The 18,673-nt window shown below is 43.1% G+C and overlaps 1 protein-coding gene across 11 annotated transcripts in view; it reads right to left on the bottom strand.

The window, feature by feature from the left end:
- The window catches only part of ablim2 (actin binding LIM protein family, member 2), a 96,064-nt gene that overhangs the window by 55,046 nt on the left and 22,345 nt on the right, over window positions 1-18,673 (bottom strand). For all 11 annotated transcript variants that reach the window (XM_056443042.1, XM_056443041.1, XM_056443043.1 and 8 more), the window contains exon 2: window positions 6,696-6,848. In XM_056443042.1, the coding sequence (XP_056299017.1) occupies window positions 6,696-6,848 (153 nt within the window). The remainder of the gene's footprint in view (window positions 1-6,695; window positions 6,849-18,673) is intronic.

Raw genomic sequence — 18,673 nt, 5'->3', positions numbered from 1 at the left:
TTTTCTACAGTTCTAATCTTTTCAGTTAAAGTGTCAAAAAGACTAAGTCAACATTGCTGTTTCAACAATATTCTAATATTGCTTCTTTTCAAGTCAGAGTAGCACTAACCACGTTTAGTTGAACAGCAGTGGGATTATGGAAATTCACTGGTCATAATATTGTTTTGGACCTCAAATATCTTTAACATGTATTGCATGTCTTGTATATTATATAGTAAACATTCAACAAGTACAAGGACAGGAAAAAGCCAAGATGTTGGATTAAACGTGAGCGGTTATACTGGAAAGCCTGTTGAATCTCACAACAACCATCATGTTCCCAAGAGGATGATTGACTCCCATCTCATGGTCCTCATTCAGCAGAGACGGTCCGGTGTTATTGGTCCCTACATCTGGACTAACTCAGTTCAGGGATGCTCTTTGGCATTTGATATTAACAGCTGTCATGGAGTACCATCTTTTTATAATGGTAACCTCAGATCTGTCAAAAACTCTCTGCCCAACGACCCATCATAATCAGAAATATTCAAGGTCAATGCCAGAACTCAACTATCTTGCGAGAGTTTTCATAAATCAAGGTTTGCTACCTGGACGCGACCTCTTGATCCCCTCCCGATCAAAGTGATAACTGGTTTTGGCCCAGTGTTCCCAGACAACTTTAGATGCTGGCAGAATTCTCGCTGTTTCATCAACGCAGTGCTCGTTTTCCCAAAGCAACAGGAAGTGATGTCATGAAACATGTGATAGAGGCCCAGGTAAAGATCCCTTTGTTGAATGACGACCATGCAATGGCTGCTCAAACACTAGTGAAGAGTCATGATCACTTTTCCTCCTCCTGAAGCTTGGCAGACTCCTACTGCAAGAACACTTCTGGGGAGGTTCTGTGCAATAAAAGATACCAAACCCATGTTTGTGAGGGAGTGTTTTCAATGTGCTATGAAGGAGTCTTTTCCATGTCACAATTCCAACTACTTTCTGTTTTTATGTAGGCTTTCCCACAGGGTGTGACCACATGTTTTCACATTTGAGTATTCCAATGCTATTTGAATGATGTGAGTGCCAAAGCAAACAAAGATATGGGATGGTTCCAGACATTGGAGGGACTTGGTTATGGTTAGTGACTAACCCTACCCATCATATAAAACTTTACTTTATCATCCTCAGAAATAGGACACATTAAAGAGAGTGAAGGCACTCTTTCTACCAATTCATTGTGTTGTTAGTTGGGTCTTTTATTTTTAAACGTATTAGCGTTTATATCTCTACTTGGATGCTTCACAGAGAGCAGAGAGAGTCAATGTGGTCCTGAGCCCTGTTTACTATTAGCCGGCCAGAGCTGCTGCCAGGCAGGCGCTAAGGAGGCTAACACAAACTCACATTAATCCAGTCCTCCATTTGCTTGGTTTTAACTACACATGGCTAGCTATTAGCCACTGTTAACCCGCTGGCTAACACCCAGACTGCTTCCGCACTGTTCGCCTGCTGGCTAACACCCAGACTGCTTCCGCACTGTTCGCCTGCTGGCTAACATCCAGACTGCTCGTAATTGGCAGTAACACAGTCAGGGGTCACATGCCTGATTCTCTTTGAGGTTGATTTTAATCTCTTTTATAGAGTGCCCAGTAGGGCAGAGCTTAGCCAGACCATGATGGAGTGTGTATTAATAGGTGAGATAAGTCATCTGATTTTATTAGCATCTGACATCAATAAAGGATATGCTAAAAGACTAAATGAGCACTACTGTGTTGAACTGCTAGCATTAGACACATGTCTCTGCATCTCTTTGATGTTCCCACTAAGCCTGTATGGTTTCTTTTATCTCCGCTCCTCACTTTCAGACCACATCTAAATGTTTTATTAGCAAACTGGCCAGCCCGAATCCCCACAACCCTTGGAGAAACAGTACATTTAGTGCTCATGCTTTGGATTTATAGACAGGAGGAATGGCAAGGCCTGTTCTGTGGGAAGTGGGTTGAGTGAGCATCACCCATACATAAGCTGACTGTTGCGTCTACATGGTATGAATACATTTCTTAATTGATCGAGCCCAATCGCTTCCGAATTAAAGTCTTTAGAAAGAAGGTCAAACAACTTGAAGAAAACACATGTTCCTTTAATCTTGACCTCCAGTTGCTGGGAAATAATGACGTTCTAATATTAACCTCTGATTAATGTGTTTGTGTGACCCGTGGCGTGTAGTTATCACAATTTATTTTTATGTCGCAGAGAGATGAAAGCTCGGCTAGCAGGAACGACTCAGCTCAATTAGTACGACAGGAGAGTCTCACTCCTTAACGCAGTGGTTCTCAAACTGTTTCTGTCGTGCCCCACTTTGGAGGAAAAAAGATGTTCACGCCCCACCGCCACAACTAAAGTGTAACAAAATAGTCCATGCTGAATTTGTTTTGAAATAACAACTTTGTGTGACTCCTAATATTTTGCAATCACCTTCAATTAAACCAGATTGCTCCATCAGACAAAAAACAAATACATTTTCAATCACTTCATTAGAATACAAATACAGTTCTATCTTTGCAAAGAATAACTCATATTTAGCAAAGATAGCTTATTTTGGCTGCAATTAACCGGTTTTGCAAGATAACAATTCAGTGCAACCTGTGAAAAACTACGACAAAAGAAGTTCAAATATTTGGCAATAAAGAGTTTTACTGAGTTTTACACTGCATATCTTTTCAAAACAACAATAAAATGCAACCTTTGCAAAAGAAAACAAAAGGAGTGCAGATATGTGTAAGTTGCAAATCGCCAAGAATCTAGGCCATCACACATTTAACCTTTTAACGCTGTAACGTAAACATTTACACTACAGTACAGGCCTTTCACTCTTTATTTATGAATGACTTTTATGTCTGTGTATGTGAAGTTCTCAATAAAGGTCGAGAAATTAAAAAATCTGCATTTCCCCTCGCGCCCCACCTGTAATGCCTTGGCGCCCCACTAGAGGGGCGCACCCCACAGTTTGAGAACCACAGCCTTAGCTGCACGGTATGAAACGACAACACTCAGTGGTTTAAGTCCTTTAATAAGGCCTCTTATCCTGTAAAGTGACAAGTGAAGTAAGAGTAGTACATTTAGATTGATAATACTCCTACTACAGGAACAAATAGTGGAAAACACTACGTGCATAGGTTTAATAATGTTTCTAGGTCGATGCTGCTCTTGGGGTAGGTATGCTGAACTATAATATGTATTATATGTATTTATCATCTCAGCAGAACATAATGTTTATTTAATAATGCTTCTATTATGGCGGAAACACACTTTAGTTAGAGGTCAAATATCCTTAAATATTAGAATATCATGAAAAAGTATACTAGTAGGGTATTAAACAAATCACTTGAATCGTCTAATTAACTCGAAACACCTGGAAACACATTTTCAAATGTTTGATTTTGTTTTGCTGTTATAAATCTTTTTTTTACTTGGTCTGAGGAAATATTCAAATTTTATGAGATAGGATTTTAGAGTTTTCTTAAGCTGTAAGCCATAATCAGCAATATTAAAAGAATAAAAGGCTTGCAATATTTCAGTTGATTTGTAATGAATCCAGAATGCATAACATTTTTGTTTTTTTAATTGCATTACAGAAAATAAAGAACTTTATCACAATATTCTAATTTTCTGAGACAGTCCTGTATACAACCAGACTAGGGCTGTGTCTACTACCGGACACTTGAGCACTTCGAGCACTGACTTTCAGTGCTTAGGGCGCCACACTGACAAAACCAGCAGAATTCAGTGCACTGAAAGTACCCGGATGGCGCACTGCAAACGGGCAAAAAATGCAGTGTAAAACGATGGACACTACTGGCCCTAAACGGGCGCCATCTTGGCTACGTAGCGGAAGAGGAGCCCTTTCGCCAGCTTTTCATTTTATTTCTAAAACAATGGCGGACGAGATGGCTACGGTAGCACAAGCGGTAGACCACGAAGCTACAGACCGTAAATGTCGCGATTGTGGAGGTATCGCAGTTTCCACATGGGGTGGAGAAAAGGGTAAACAAGGGATAAAAAGAGGGCAAGAAGTGCATTCATTTCGTCAGTTTAAGTTTCGCGGGTATCGCAAGCAGATTTGCGTACGTCACTCCCGGCTTAATTTCGCGGGTGCCGTGAACAGATTTGGCGTCCGTCACTTCCGCCAAGTGGTTAACGTAAGTGTTCCATTTGATACGGCACTTATCAGCGACAGAGTGCACTACAGATGTCAGTGCACTGTATTGCAGTGTACTTCGTAAAGTGTCCGGTAGTAGACACAGCCTAGGTGTGTCTCTCTCTCTCTTCACCTCTGAGCTGTGACCATTCCGTGTTGGCCACCATTTGTATTTTCGGGTCAAGCTTGCAGGGGTTCTCTGCCATTTTTGTTGTGTCAATTTTCTCCTGTTTTGTGGTCAGACAGGGAGCATAGTATTGTTTTTCCTTTCTTCGATGATAGGTCAGTGGTATCTTTTGATTTCTAGTTAGCATCGTGGTTTTGTTTGTTGTGTTGGCCTTGGAGACCCTGACGCCTTTTTCCTTTTGCTTCTGTGTTATTCTGCCCTTCGTTAAACCTTAACTGTCTGAAATAAATCTTCCTTATTTGGTTAAGTATTTAACTTCATTATTTGCCTCGTTTGTTTCCCCCTTAGCTGTATCCCTTCTATGTTGCGGCCTGTGCATCCCTAGTTATCCGAGAGGCCGTAACATCTGCTCTCGGTGTAACGAGTCCCCGTCTGCATATGAACAGAAGTATTACTGCAGCTGGTTGGACAACATTGTACCCTGTCTTTCTGAGAAGTATTCAATCAATGCAAGAATGTGTTGTCAAATCAACATTATATATTTAAGCTTGAAAGAACACCACAAGAAGCCACACCCACTCTGAGGTTACTGGTCTTCTCAGTTATCCAATGATATTACTCTCTGCCCAGAGCACTTGTGTGAAAGTTAAACTCAGAAATGTGAGTAAATACAGGAGCCTCAGAGCACTGAAGGGTGAGGGTTCCACGACTGGGCAGGACAACAAGATATGAGCACTCCTTGTATGTTTATGTGCTTTCTACAGCAACCCAATGACTTCTAGTGACTCTGTTCCCCACGAGTTACTGTGTGTGGTGAGCACAGCATGTTCTCATTACTGCAAGAATAGAATGTCCAAAAGTATGAAATAAACCCAAGGTCAAGATGTAATAAAAGGGAGCGCAGACAGGGAGTCTGTAAGATTAAGGGCGACATTGTAGCGACATCAACGGACGCCTAGCAACGGGAGAATGTGTTGACAACAACAACAGCAGCAGTCTGACACGAGGCTCAGTGGGAGTGAGGGTGGGCTGGGTGGGACACGGGACCTCGGTCTATAGAGCACAGTCACACCCACAGGCACACAGGCCAAGTATCTGACACCCAACACCACACACTCACACATACATACACACATGCATACGCACACACACACAAATGCACCAGACACACGCACACACACGCACACACATATGCAAACTCAAACACACATACATGCATACACAAATGCACACACACATGCGCACACACACATGCACAGACAAATGCACACACACACGAATACACACATGCACACACACACGCACACACACACATATGCGCACACACACGCACGCACGCACACCCACACACACAATGTAACCCACACTATTGCCCGAGCTGATTGGACCTGAAGGACCAATTATTTGCCTTTCTTAATGAATTTCTTGATATTGCCAAACTATCAAATAGAATAACTTATTAATAACTTATTAATGGAGACCACTAATAGGCTACAATACCTTCCTGTGCTTGTCCCCTCAGAGCCAATCAGAAGGCTCAGCGGTGTGAGTGTGAAGGTTCACTCTGCCACTCCTCTCTGTGTTTATAGGGAGCAGTCAACGTGCTCATCAGCGTAACGTGTAAAAAGCTGCCGAACGTTTGCCAAACATCTCAAAGAGCTTTTCAGAATACGCTTCAGGGCCTCCAGGCCGTGTGCACACATACACGAAAAATGATAAATACAAGAAGAAATAGGGCTCAAGCTGAACAAGACAAGAAACCTATTTACATATGTAAAACAACAACTAGATGTATGTTTAGAATAATCTTCTCCTCCACAGACATTATCTTCCCCTGGTGAGGACTACGCTCTCTCTGTTGACGGTCTCTGCAAAGCATCGTGGCATTATGGTCAAATTCATACAACTTTTGCAAACTTCATTTCCTCTGGTCATGCCTGCGTTGGTCATGCCTGCGTTGGTCATGCCTGCGTTGCTTTGATCTCTTCAGTGTGTTTTCTCCAGTGTATTGTAAGTGTATTTCATTCTCCAAAAAGGTTCCTAATGGATCATCTTAAAAAAGGCTCCTTAATTAGTCTTCATATTGCTATCTCCTCTTTTACATCAAATGTCCTCATTCAGGGTTTTTTTTCGTGCAGGAACTAGTCCAGAAGAATTCCCTTCCTCCCACAGCTCTTCACACAGTATCCATGCTCAGAAAGATAAGCCACATTTGTGTCCAGCGTTTTTTCCGCTAATGGTTAATAATAATAATAATGATAATAATAATAATAATAAAAATAATAATGTTCTGTTCTATGCATCATCAAAGACTACTGATCTCCCATCGAGTCGACGTTGCTGCTCTTCAACTGAAGTCTCACAGAGTCTTCTCTGAGAACGAACTGCTGCACGAACCTTTACAGGCGAAACACTTGATGTGGAAGTGTTTGTTCTGGACCCGGAGCGCCTCCCCTTTACATGGCTTGCCACAGTTCTGACACGGGATGGGTCCTCCATGCTTCTGCTTCTGCTGCTCCAGAGGGCTGTGGACCGCCTGCTGCTGGAACACTGCACGGACAGAGAACATGGTCAGCTCTTGCTCTGGTCCACGGGACACATGCAGACACACACCGTGAGGAGGAGAGCCACGCGGACACTTATATTGCATTTGATGATACATCTGGCAACTAACCAGACAGTGTGGCCAACTATTTCATATGATATACACTATCGTTCAAAAGTGTGGAGTCCCTTAGAAATATCCTTATTTTTCAAAGCACTGTTTTATCAATGAAGATACATTAAATGAATCATAAATACTCTCTCTACATAGTTAATGTGGTAAATGACTATTCTCTGGTGTTTAATGAAATCTCGACAGAGGTGTCTAGAGGCCCATTTCCAGTGTTCAAATGGTACATTGTGTTATCGCCTTAGAAGACTAACCGAGGGGTAAAAATCCCGTAAAAAACTCTTTTGATGTTTCAAGGAAAACACCAAATTGTCTGGGTGACCCTAAACTCTTGAACGGTAGTGAATAAGGTGAAGTCTCTTTGTTTGCATCCCCATCTTCATCCTCCCATCCAGAAGGCTGTCCACGACATCATGCCCATAACTGAAGGCATAACTGAATAGCAGAGGCCATTGGTGCTATAAGATACTGGTTTTCATTTTGATGTGTACAATGAGTCACATGCTCCGTTAGGGTTCCATGCATGTGTACCACGCCCATTCCATAATAAGGGGAAATGTTAAGGGCTACAACTGACATAATGAATAACAGCAATTAAATCAGAAGTACCTCAAAACATAAAATAATTGAAATAATGGATTTAATACACTGCTTGCAGGTAGCTTTAATCCATAAATATCTGCATCAGCCTACAAAGCACTTCACCGTGACCCCTTTATTTACACAAAGTATGTTTGCCTCCACTGGGATACACACACACACACACACAAACGCACACAGAAAAGCCGAGAAAGATAGAATGTCTGCATTCCCTATAAAAGCAGTTCCTCTGCCCTCAGTGGTCCGTCCCAGTTGCCCCCACTACAAGGCCTTGATGACATCACCACCTCCCATCATCATCACAACACTGGCAGAGGATGGTCTCACACTGATCAGGGACATCAGCCCAATGAAAGCCGCTTTGTGCTCCCGGGAAGCATCGGTGTTGAGAGAGAGAGAGAGAGAGAGAGAGAGAGAACGTGTAGGATAATAGCTAGCCTGTGAGCCAAACAGGAAACTCTCCAGGAACTTTTGATTTCTGGTGACGTCCTCTTTCCATGTCCAACGGTTGTTTGTTGGGTGTTTTATGGCAAGGATATTTAAAATTAGATTAAGTGACAGCTACAGTGTTTTACTGTTTTTCTAAGATCTATAATGTGGAAAGAAAAGTCACCTTCAGCCACCCTGGTACTTTTCTACCAATAAAGTTAAAAGGAAACTTCATAGAGACTGGAGAGTTTTATTAGTATGAGTATTTGTGGAACTATTATCTATGTGTCTGTGCATTAAGTACAGTCAGGACATGGTTAAAGTTTAGGCATTTACACGACACTAAGTGAACCTGAAATAAAGAATTCTCTTCAAAGAAGCACCTGACCTGCTCGGTACAAACGGCCAGCAGCCAGCCAACAGGAGCCACACATTCTTCAGCCAGTTTTACAAGAACATGTCCACAACCGTATCGGCCACAAAGACGTCTTTAACATCGCCTCCCAAACCTCCTGAGATCTCTTTAGAATGATAACTTTCAATAATACTTTCCATAAAGCCTTTTGTCCACATTTTCAAAAGTTGAATTCGCAAAGTGAATCTTTATTTAAATAGAAGGTAAATAAAAGTGTACCTTCGTGACGACTGAACATTCCTGAGGTCAGCAAATGTCATAAGAAAATATTGTTGAAGTTTTCTTTGTATGACAATAGAATCCACAGATGTGATTAAATCCATGTGTCTGGATCACAATCTGATCTCCAACTTGAAAACGTGCTGACCTAAACATTGAATCAAGACAATAATATGGATTTTGTTGCCCAGATACTATTGTTGGGGTAGGAGGGGCTTTATCTCGGGTACATGTGGGCATGCTAATCAATAAAGACAATAATTTAGAAGGGGAAAGTCTTAAGTACTCGTAAAAAAGTTCTGAGGCCAGGTTGATTGCAACCATCTGTAAAAGACAGTGAGACAGGGTCGGCAGCACGGATTGGTAGAGGTAAAGGTTTCCACCCCCTGATCTGACCCAGCATGCACTGCTTTACCCTTGCACCTGTTGGGGTGGGGGTGGGGTTCCAGTGTCCTCACGTCATCTTCAAAACAGCAAATAGAAGAGAAGGGCAGGCATTGGATGGAGACAGGAGATGATATGTGGGGCCAGATGTAGAATCCAGCAACTTGTCCCAGATATCCAGGCTGCCAGTAACCAAGACCCCGTCGTGGTTTGGGATAAGGGGCCAACAATGTGCCAGTGAGGCGTGGGGGAGTGAGGGGCCGTTTGCTGGTTAGATCTGATTACAGCCTGTTGACAACATTAATGAGTGGTCAAGGAAGTTTCTCTTCTCATGTCCTTCTTAAGGGCTTAATCAGGGCAGCACGTTGCATCGTCAAGCATTTCAAAATCAAAGTAATCAGGAAAACAATCTTTCTTTTCACGATAAGTTCATGCGGCCCCTTTGTCTGACGTTGATGATGCTGCGTCTCCAAATCCATAATGTCCTTAGTTTTGCAGTGTGTTGATTGATGCTGGATGGTGCCCACATGGTCCCCTACTGGACAGTCACTTATCTACAACTTTATGTCCGAGCATTCACTTGAAAACCTCGGCAAATATTGCCAATTCAATTCAACTCACAAACTCCCCTCAGTGGGCAACTGATCCTCTCGTGTCCCTAATCTGAAACACAGGGAGCAGCACTAATCTCTGCCTGTTGGACTGACATCTCTCAGTGGCTGTCCGCACACACCTGCAAATCAACCCTGACAAGACTGAACTACTTTTACTCACAGGGAAAAGCTTTCCCACCCACGATCTGGCGACTACCTTCAACAACTTTGTCTTAGCCCCCACCCCGACTGCCAGGATCCTCTGTGTTAGCCCCCACCTGACTGCGAGGATCCTCTGTGTGACTCGACACTCAACTCCCCCTGACTGCAACAACACGTTCCTGTAGGTACCTGCTGCACAACATCAGGAGAATACGTCCTCTTCTCACTCAGAAGGCAGCACAGGTTCTGGTCCAGGTTCTGGTCCAGACCCTGGTCCAGACTCTGGTCCAGGCTCTGGTCCAGGCTCTGGTCATTTCACCCCTAGACTACTGCCCTGACATTCCTTTGCTTGTAAAGATGGAAGAAAGTTCTCTATCAGGAAAGTGGGAAGATGAAATAGGGACTGGAAATAATTCAGTTGGTGATGTGAGGAAGTAATGAGAGCTAAGAGTATGGGTGAGTGGGTGAGTGGGTAGCAGGTCCGTCTTTCAATCAGGGGGTTGGAGGTTCAATCCCTGCCCTAGTCGATGTGTCCTTGAGCAAGACACTTAACCCTGAGTTGCTCCCTGTAGCTGCGTCTACAGTGAATGAATGTAACAGTATTGTAAGTCGCTTTGGATAAAACCGTCAGCCAAATGACATCTAATGTAATGTAAAAAGAGTAAGTGCGCCGTGTTCAGCGGCATAAAGATGCCTCCCCCTCCCGCCCCCCTACCCGGTCCGGGTCCCCGTCTTCTCCAGGACCAGTTTCCACATTATCAATCAGCCCTTGTGGTGTCTGTTCTTTGGCTGACAGCCACGACTGGTTTCCTTGTCCCAAAGGTCGCAGCTATCTGAGCCACGCGGCGCTCCGTGTCTGGGATGCGTACAGTCACACCACTGGAGGCCTCGGGGACACACGCGGACATCTGTGTTACCACCCACATATACAGTACTGCCCAAACATAGGCATGTGGATACACCACGCATCATACAGGATCTCTTATTGATGCATCATTTTGAAATTTCCCCACTGTGGGACAAATAAAGGAATATCATATCATATCATGAACAAACCAGTTAGGTTACTCACAATAAATGAGAAAGAACACATTCCCTGTCGTTCGTGCCTTGCTCAAAGACACTCAGAAAGCATTTCATGCTGGGATTGAAATTGAGATCCAACCCCTTCTCCGGTATCTCCACTACTTCAACATGACATTACATCACATTTCATTTAGCTGACGCTTTTATCCAAAGCGACTTACAATCATGTTACATTCATACACCGTAGACACGTAGAGCAATTGAGGGTGTCTTGCTCAAGGACACATCGACTAGGGCGGGGATTGAACCTGCCAACCCCCTGATTGAAAGGCGGACCTGCTAACCACTGACCCACAGTCACCTCATGAAAAGGCATATAGGTTACATGTACATGTACGAAGGAAGCACAGCTCTCTTCACATAAGCAGTCACATCTCAGATGCCTTTTCACTCCCTAAAAATAGAGCGTTCCCTCACGGGGATCCCATGGTTCTCTGCAACACGCTTGCTTTGGACCATCTGCAGGGCTTCAACGTGGTGGCCGAGCTGTTGACCTCTGGGATTTTCACTAAACACACCAGCATGCTCCAAAAAAAAGCAGATTACATGATATTCTTATTTTTAAAGGAATCCAGTGGCGTGATATTGTATTATTTAAATGATAAATATGACTAAACAATAAAGTTTTCTTTCCCATTTCAAAACAATTCAAATATGTATTGTAGAAGTTACATAGCTGTAGCTCATGAGGAGAGTAGTCATCCCGTAACCACAAGGTACCCAGTTCGATCCCCGCTCTCCCCATAGTTCATGTTGAAGTGTCCTTGAGCAAGGCACTGAACCCCCCGTTGCTCCCGATCTTCACTGCAGCCCACTGTTTCTTAAGAACAAGGATGGGTCAATTCTCCTTCATAACTGAAGATGGGTCAATACTCCTTCATAACAAAGGATGGGTCCATACTCCTTAATAAGTAAAGATGGGTCAAAACTCCTTAATAACTAAAGATGGGTCCATACTCCTTAATAAGTAAAGATGGGTCAATACTCTTCGCCCTATGTCAGCTGGGATCGGCTCCAGCGCCCCCGCGACCCTAATGAGGATAAGCGGTATTGATAATGGATAGATGGATGGGTCAATACTCCTTCATAACTCAGGATGGGTCAATACTCCTTCATAACAATTTGGGTCAATTCTCCTTAATAACTAAGGATGGGCCAATGCTCCTTAATAAGTAAAGATGGGTCACTACTCCTTCATAACTAAGGATGGGTCACTACTCCTTCATAACTATGGATGGGTCACTACTCCATAACTATGGATGGGTCAATACTCCTGAATAAGTGAAGATGGGTCACTACTCCTTCATAACTAAGGATGGATCACTACTCCTTCATAACTAAGGATGGGTCCATACTCCATAACTATCGATGGGTCAATACTCCTTAATAAGTGAAGATGGGTCAATACTCATTTATAACTAAGGATGGGTCAATACTCCTTAATAAGTAAAGATGGGTCAATACTCATTAATAACTCAGGATGGGTCAATACTCCTTAATAAGTAAAGATGGCCCAATACTCATCAATAACTAAGGATGGGTCAATACTCGTTAATAAGTAAAGATGGGCCAATACTCATCAATAACTAAGGATGGGTCAATACTCCTTAATAAGTAAAGATGGGTCAATACTCATCAATAACTAAGGATGGGTCAATACTCCTTAATAAGTAAAGATGGGCCAATACTCATCAATAGCTAAGGATGGGTCAATACTCCTTCATAACTATGGATGGGTCCATACTCCATAACTATCGATGGGTCAATACTCATTAATAACTAAGGATGGGTCAATGCAGAGAAAAAGTGACCCACTGGGATCAATACAAGTGTACTTTTCTTTCTAGAGAACCCTTTACATGTTGCTTGAGTGAACTTCAGGGGTCCTTCACACCATGATCACGTTCTCCTTTGAGTTGGAACTCCTTGTCAATATACGGAGGGAGTTGCAGCGCAATTTCCAGGAACATAAATCATTCAATTCTCTTGTCATGGCATTGAGTTTAGCACAATCATTTCCATTTTAGCATTAATTTAGCTCATGGATTATGAACTCCTTTTCTCAGACATTAATTGTAGCAAAACTGGAACAAGAACTAGACACAACTAATGCAAGACTGCTCACTGGTCAGTCCTGTTAGTGGTCAGATGTCCTGCCTGCTTGGGTTTAAGGAGAAGGTCTTTGTGGTAGTCATACCAGCATCTCTTGGACTTCAACAGCAGCTTATTGAATCGATCATGAAGACTGAGGACTGCCTCCGAAAGAAAAGCCATTCCATCGCACTAAGACATCAAATAACTCAACATTATATATAAATTACATTTTAATTTGGAAAGGAGCTCATGTCTGTATCTGAATCCATCCATTGCTTATATATGTTAGCTTGGATATTGTTTATGTTAACTTTAATTAAGACACGCATTAATTAGCATGAGCTCTTATGTAAATGTAACGGATTGTAGTTGAAACGGGGAAAAGGAGAAACAATGACCTCATTTGCGTGACTATGGATACACACTGCTCCTGAACGCATCATCTCACTCTTCCGGTAAGCTTTGGTTGCCAGCTCAACAGCGAGCATGACTTCTTCTTCTCTCCCTCCCGCTCCCTCTTGCTCATTGTGTCTCATGTATAGTTATCCCCCTGCCTCCCTTAATGATAACGATACATGCAACAAGTGTAGTTTATTTGCTAGGTTGGAGGCAGGTCTAAGTGGGTTAGATGCACGGCTCCGCGCTATCGAAGCTCAGACAGCTATGCTAGTTAGCCCGCCCTCTCCCGTAGTCGGCGCGGAGCTACAGTCAGCTGTTAGCTGTGCCCGCGGTAACCGTGCAGCCGGATGGTTGGGTAACTGTTCGCAGGAGTCGTAAGTCTACACAGAAGCCCGCTGTGCACCAACCACTTCACGTTTGAACCAGTTTTCCTGCCCAGCGACACACCCGCTGAGGAACACACCCTGGTTATCGGGAGCTCTATAGTCAGGAACGTGAAAATAGCGAAGCCACGGACCAGAGTCGTGTGCCTCATAAACTGGAGAGCGGGCGACGTGGAGTCTTGTTTGAAGCTGCTGGCTAAGGATAAGCGGAGATACAGTCAGATTGTAATACACGCCGGTGGTAATGACGCCGAGCCCGCCGCTCGGAACTCACTAAAATTAATGTGGAATCGTGTGTGCTTATGCCAAGACGTTGTCGGACACCGTAATTTTCTCTGGCCCTCTCCCAAATTTGCAGACAGACGAATTGTATAGCCGAATGTCGTCTTTCAACCGCTGGCTGTCGAGGTGGTGCCCAGCGAATAATGTGGGCTACGTAGACAACTGGAAGACTTTCTGGGGAAAACCTGATCTGATGAGGAGAGACGGCATTCATCCCACGTTGGACGGAGCGTCTCATTTCTGCGAATATGACCAAGTTGATCACGGACTTAATCTATGACAACCCAGGGTTCAGATCAGGAACCGGGAGCAGAGTTGTAGTTTAACACCCTTCTCTGCTCTTCCATTCGAGCAGTTACCCACCCTTGACTTTAGAGTAGAGACTGTGTCTGTCCCACGGCCACTTCAATTAAATAAATCAAAAGTAAGCAGAAGAGGAGTCGTACACAATAACCTTATACAAGTTAACACAATTATTTCAGCAGTGCAACAAAATAGGTCTATTAAATGTGGTCTCCTAAATATTCGATCTCTGTCATCTAAAGATGTGTTACTGAATGATTTAATATCAGATAATCACATTGATTTATGTTGCCTAACTGAAACCTGGCTGAGCCATGAAGAATATGTCTGCCTGAATGAATCGACTCCTCCAAGTCATATTAATACTCACATTCCTCGAGGCACCGGTCGAGGAGGTGGAGTAGCAGCCATCTTTGAATCGAGCCTATTAATTAATCCTCAACCAAAATTACACTACACCTCATTTGAAAGCCTTGTTCTTAGTCTTTCACATCCAACCTGGAAAACACTACAGCCAATTCGATTTGTGATTCTGTACCGCCACCAGGTCCATATTCAGAGTTTATATCTGAATTCTCAGAATTTATATCAAGTTTGGTTCTTAAAACCGATAAAGTTATTATTGTTGGAGATTTTAATATCCATGTGGATGTTGATAATGATTGCCTTAGTGCTGCATTCATCTCCTTGTTGGACTCGATTGGCTTCTGTCAGAGAGTACAGAAACCCACTCACAGCTTTGGCCACACGCTTGATCTTGTTCTTACTTATGGCGTTGACATTGAGCATTTGAACGTCTTCCCACAGAATCCTCTTCTGTCAGACCACAACCTCATAACTTTTGAATTTATACTACCGGAGTGTACTCCGTTAGTCAAAAGTTTCTACACTAGATGTCTAACTGATAGTGCTGTAGCTAAATTTAAAGAAGCGATTCCTTCTGTATTTGATTCGATACCACGTCTCAATATAACAGAGGACTCCTGGTCTAACTTTAGTCCGTCCCAGATTGATCATCTTGTTGACAGTGCCATAGGCTCTCTGAGAATGACACTGGACTCGATAGCCCTCTGAAGAAGAAGACAGTGAGGAAGAGGAGGTTTGCTCCTGGTATAACCCTCAGACACGCAAACTGAAGCAAACATCACGAAAGCTTGAACGCATATGGCGTTCAACTAATCTCGAAGAATCCCGCTTAGTTTGGCGAGATAGTCTTAAAACATATAAGAAGGCCCTCCGTAATGCCAGAGCAGCCTATTACTCATCAATAATAGAAAAATAAAACAACCCCAGGTTTCTCTTCAGCACTGTAGCCAGGCTGACAGAGAGTCACAGCTCTGTGGAGCCGAGCATTCCTATAAACCTTAGTGGTAATGACTTTATGAACTTCTTTAATGAAAAGATTTTAACTATTAGGGACAAGATTAATAATCTCTTGCCCATAACCAGTGCCAATCTGTTCTCAAGTGGAATGGCCTTGGAAACCGCTGTATGCCCTGGTGTATATTTGGAGGATTTTCTCCTATCAACCGTGACCAATTATTTTCAACGGTTTCTACTTGAACACGTCTACCTGTCTCTTGGACCCCATCCCGACGAGGCTGCTTAAAGACGTTTTGCCTTTAATTGGCGGCTCTCTATTAGATATTATCAATGTGTCTCTGCTAACAGGCCACGTACCACACTCCTTCAAGGTGGCTGTTATTAAACCTCTCCTGAAGAAGCCCACTCTGGATCCAGAGGTATTGGCTAACTACAGACCGATCTCTAACCTCCCCTTCCTCTCCAAGATCCTTGTGAAAGTGGTCGCAAATCAGTTGTGCGACTTTCTACATCATAATAGTTTATTTGAGAAATTTCAATCAGGATTTAGAAAACACCACAGCACCGAGACGGCACTGGTGAAAATTACAAATGACCTCTTAATGGCAGCAGATAAAGGACTCCTCTCTGTCCTGGTCTTGTTAGACCTTAGTGCTGCATTCGACACCATTGACCATGACATCCTGTTACAGAGACTGGAGCAGTCGATTGGCATTTCAGGCACGGCACTAATTTGGTTTAAATCCTATTTATCAGATCGATCTCAGTTTGTATTTGTAAACGATGACGCCTCGATAACCACCAACGTTAATCACGGAGTTCCACAAGGTTCTGTGCTTGGACCAATTTTATTTACCTTATACATGCTTCCTTTGGGCAATATTATCAGGAAACACTCCATAAACTTTCATTGTTATGCAGATGACACTCAACTATATTTATCGATAAAACCAGAGGAGAGCAACCAACTCTGTAAAATTCAAGCATGTCTTAAAGACATAAAAACATGGATGACCTGCAACTTCTTGATGTTAAACTCAGACAAAACCGAAGTAATTTTAATCGGCCCTGAGCACCTCAGAGATCAATTATCTGGTGATGTGGATTCTGTAGACGGCATTGCCCTGGCATCCAACACCACTGTAAAGAATCTTGGCGTTATCTTTGATCGGGACTTGTCCTTTAACTCCCACGTAAAGCAAATCTCAAGGACTGCATTCTTTCATTTACGTAATATTTCAAAAATCAGGCACATCTTGTCTCAAAAAGATGCAGAAAAATTGGTTCACGTTCGTTACTTGAGACTGGATTACTGCAACTCCTTATTAGCAGGCTGCTCTAATAAATCTCTTAGGTCCCTCCAGTTGATCCAGAATGCTGCAGCTCGTGTTCTCACTAAAACTAAGAAAAGAGATCACATCACTCCTGCACTAGCTGCTCTGCACTGGCTCCCAGTAAAATCAAGAATCACTTTTAAAATTCTTCTCTTAACCTACAAAGCCTTGATTGGTGATGCTCCATCATATCTTAAGGAGCTTGTAGTACCATATTGCCCCACTAGAGAGCTACGCTCACTAAATGCGGGACTACTTGTAGTTCCTAGAGTCTTAAAAAGTAGAATGGGAGCCAGAGCCTTTAGTTATCAAGCTCCTCTTTTATGGAACCAGCTTCCAATTTCAGTCCGGGAGGCAGACACAGTCACCTCGTTTAAGAGTAGACTTAAGACCTTCCTCTTTGACAGAGCTTATAGTTAGGGCTGAATCAGGTTTGCCCTGGTCCAGCCCCTTGATATGCTGCTATAGGCTTATAGCTGCCGGGGACGGTGTAGGATGCACTGAGTACCTATCTCCTCTTTTTTCTCTCCTTAAGGATGAATTTTCATCTCTCAATCACACGTTACTAACTCTGCTTTCTGCCCGGAAGTCCTTTTGACTTTACGTCTCATGGGGTCATCGGACCCTATGAGACGGCATAGATCCTATCTGCCTGATGGATCGTCTGGGTCGTGGAATTCCTGCTCATGACTACGCCACTGTCCTGTTGAGACTCCGCCCTCCTCCTCCCCACCGCCATCTGCCTGATGGATCGTGGAGGTCTCCATCGTGGAATATGCCTACTATGAACTATTCATACACTCTGTCATATTCATTGAATGTATTTTAACTCTAAATCTGTCCTTCTGTACACATTACATCTATTGCATCTGTCCATCCTAGGAGAGGGATCCTCCTCTGTTGCTCTCCTCCAGGTTTCTTCCCTTTTTTCCCCTGAAGGGTTATTTGGGAGTTTTTCCTGGTCCGATGTGAGGTTTTGGGGCAGGGATGTCTATGTGTACAGATTGTAAAGCACTCCGAGACAAATTTGTAATTTGTGAAATTGGGCTATACAAATAAACTGAATTGAATTGAATTGAATAGATTATGGTATATCCTGCTGTTCTTGGAACCCTGACTTCAGTCACACTTCCACCCTGACAGCATTTAATCTCTGACAGAAAGCTGACCTCTGACCTCTCTGGCAAATGACCCCTGCAGGGCACCCTGAAGGCTCAGAGGAGGACATGAATGAGTGACAGTATTTTAATCCTGGATACAGTTTAATAATACTGCTGGTGACACACAACTACGGCCTATACTAGTAAAACCATCATAATAATAAATAAGTCATACTTGGCCCAACACATGAAAACGAGTGTGTTTCTTATGAATATGGCTTTTGTGTGAAGACATATGATTCCTTCCATTTCAGTGGCGGATGACTGTGAATATTTCTTCCACGTGGATGACAAACAGATAGTCTTGTTCTTCTGGAACATTGCCGTGTCGTTGCCTCCAGTCAAAACCCTCTGAGCACTGTTCACATACTCTGCTTGTCATGGTTTGATTTACTAAATATGAATGCTACAGCATAAGTGACCTTTTAGGATCAATACATAGATATTGATTTCTGTGTTGCATGTTCCTGATTGGACGTTTTCTGGACCGACCAGAGTTCAGAAACTTGATGTTCATCCAGTTGCCTTTACCAAC

Source organism: Pseudoliparis swirei, chromosome 21 (assembly GCF_029220125.1).
Source record: "Pseudoliparis swirei isolate HS2019 ecotype Mariana Trench chromosome 21, NWPU_hadal_v1, whole genome shotgun sequence".
Taxonomy (NCBI): domain Eukaryota; kingdom Metazoa; phylum Chordata; class Actinopteri; order Perciformes; family Liparidae; genus Pseudoliparis; species Pseudoliparis swirei.
The sequence above is the reverse complement of the archived record's forward strand: the minus strand, read 5'-3'. Positions and strand labels throughout refer to the sequence as shown.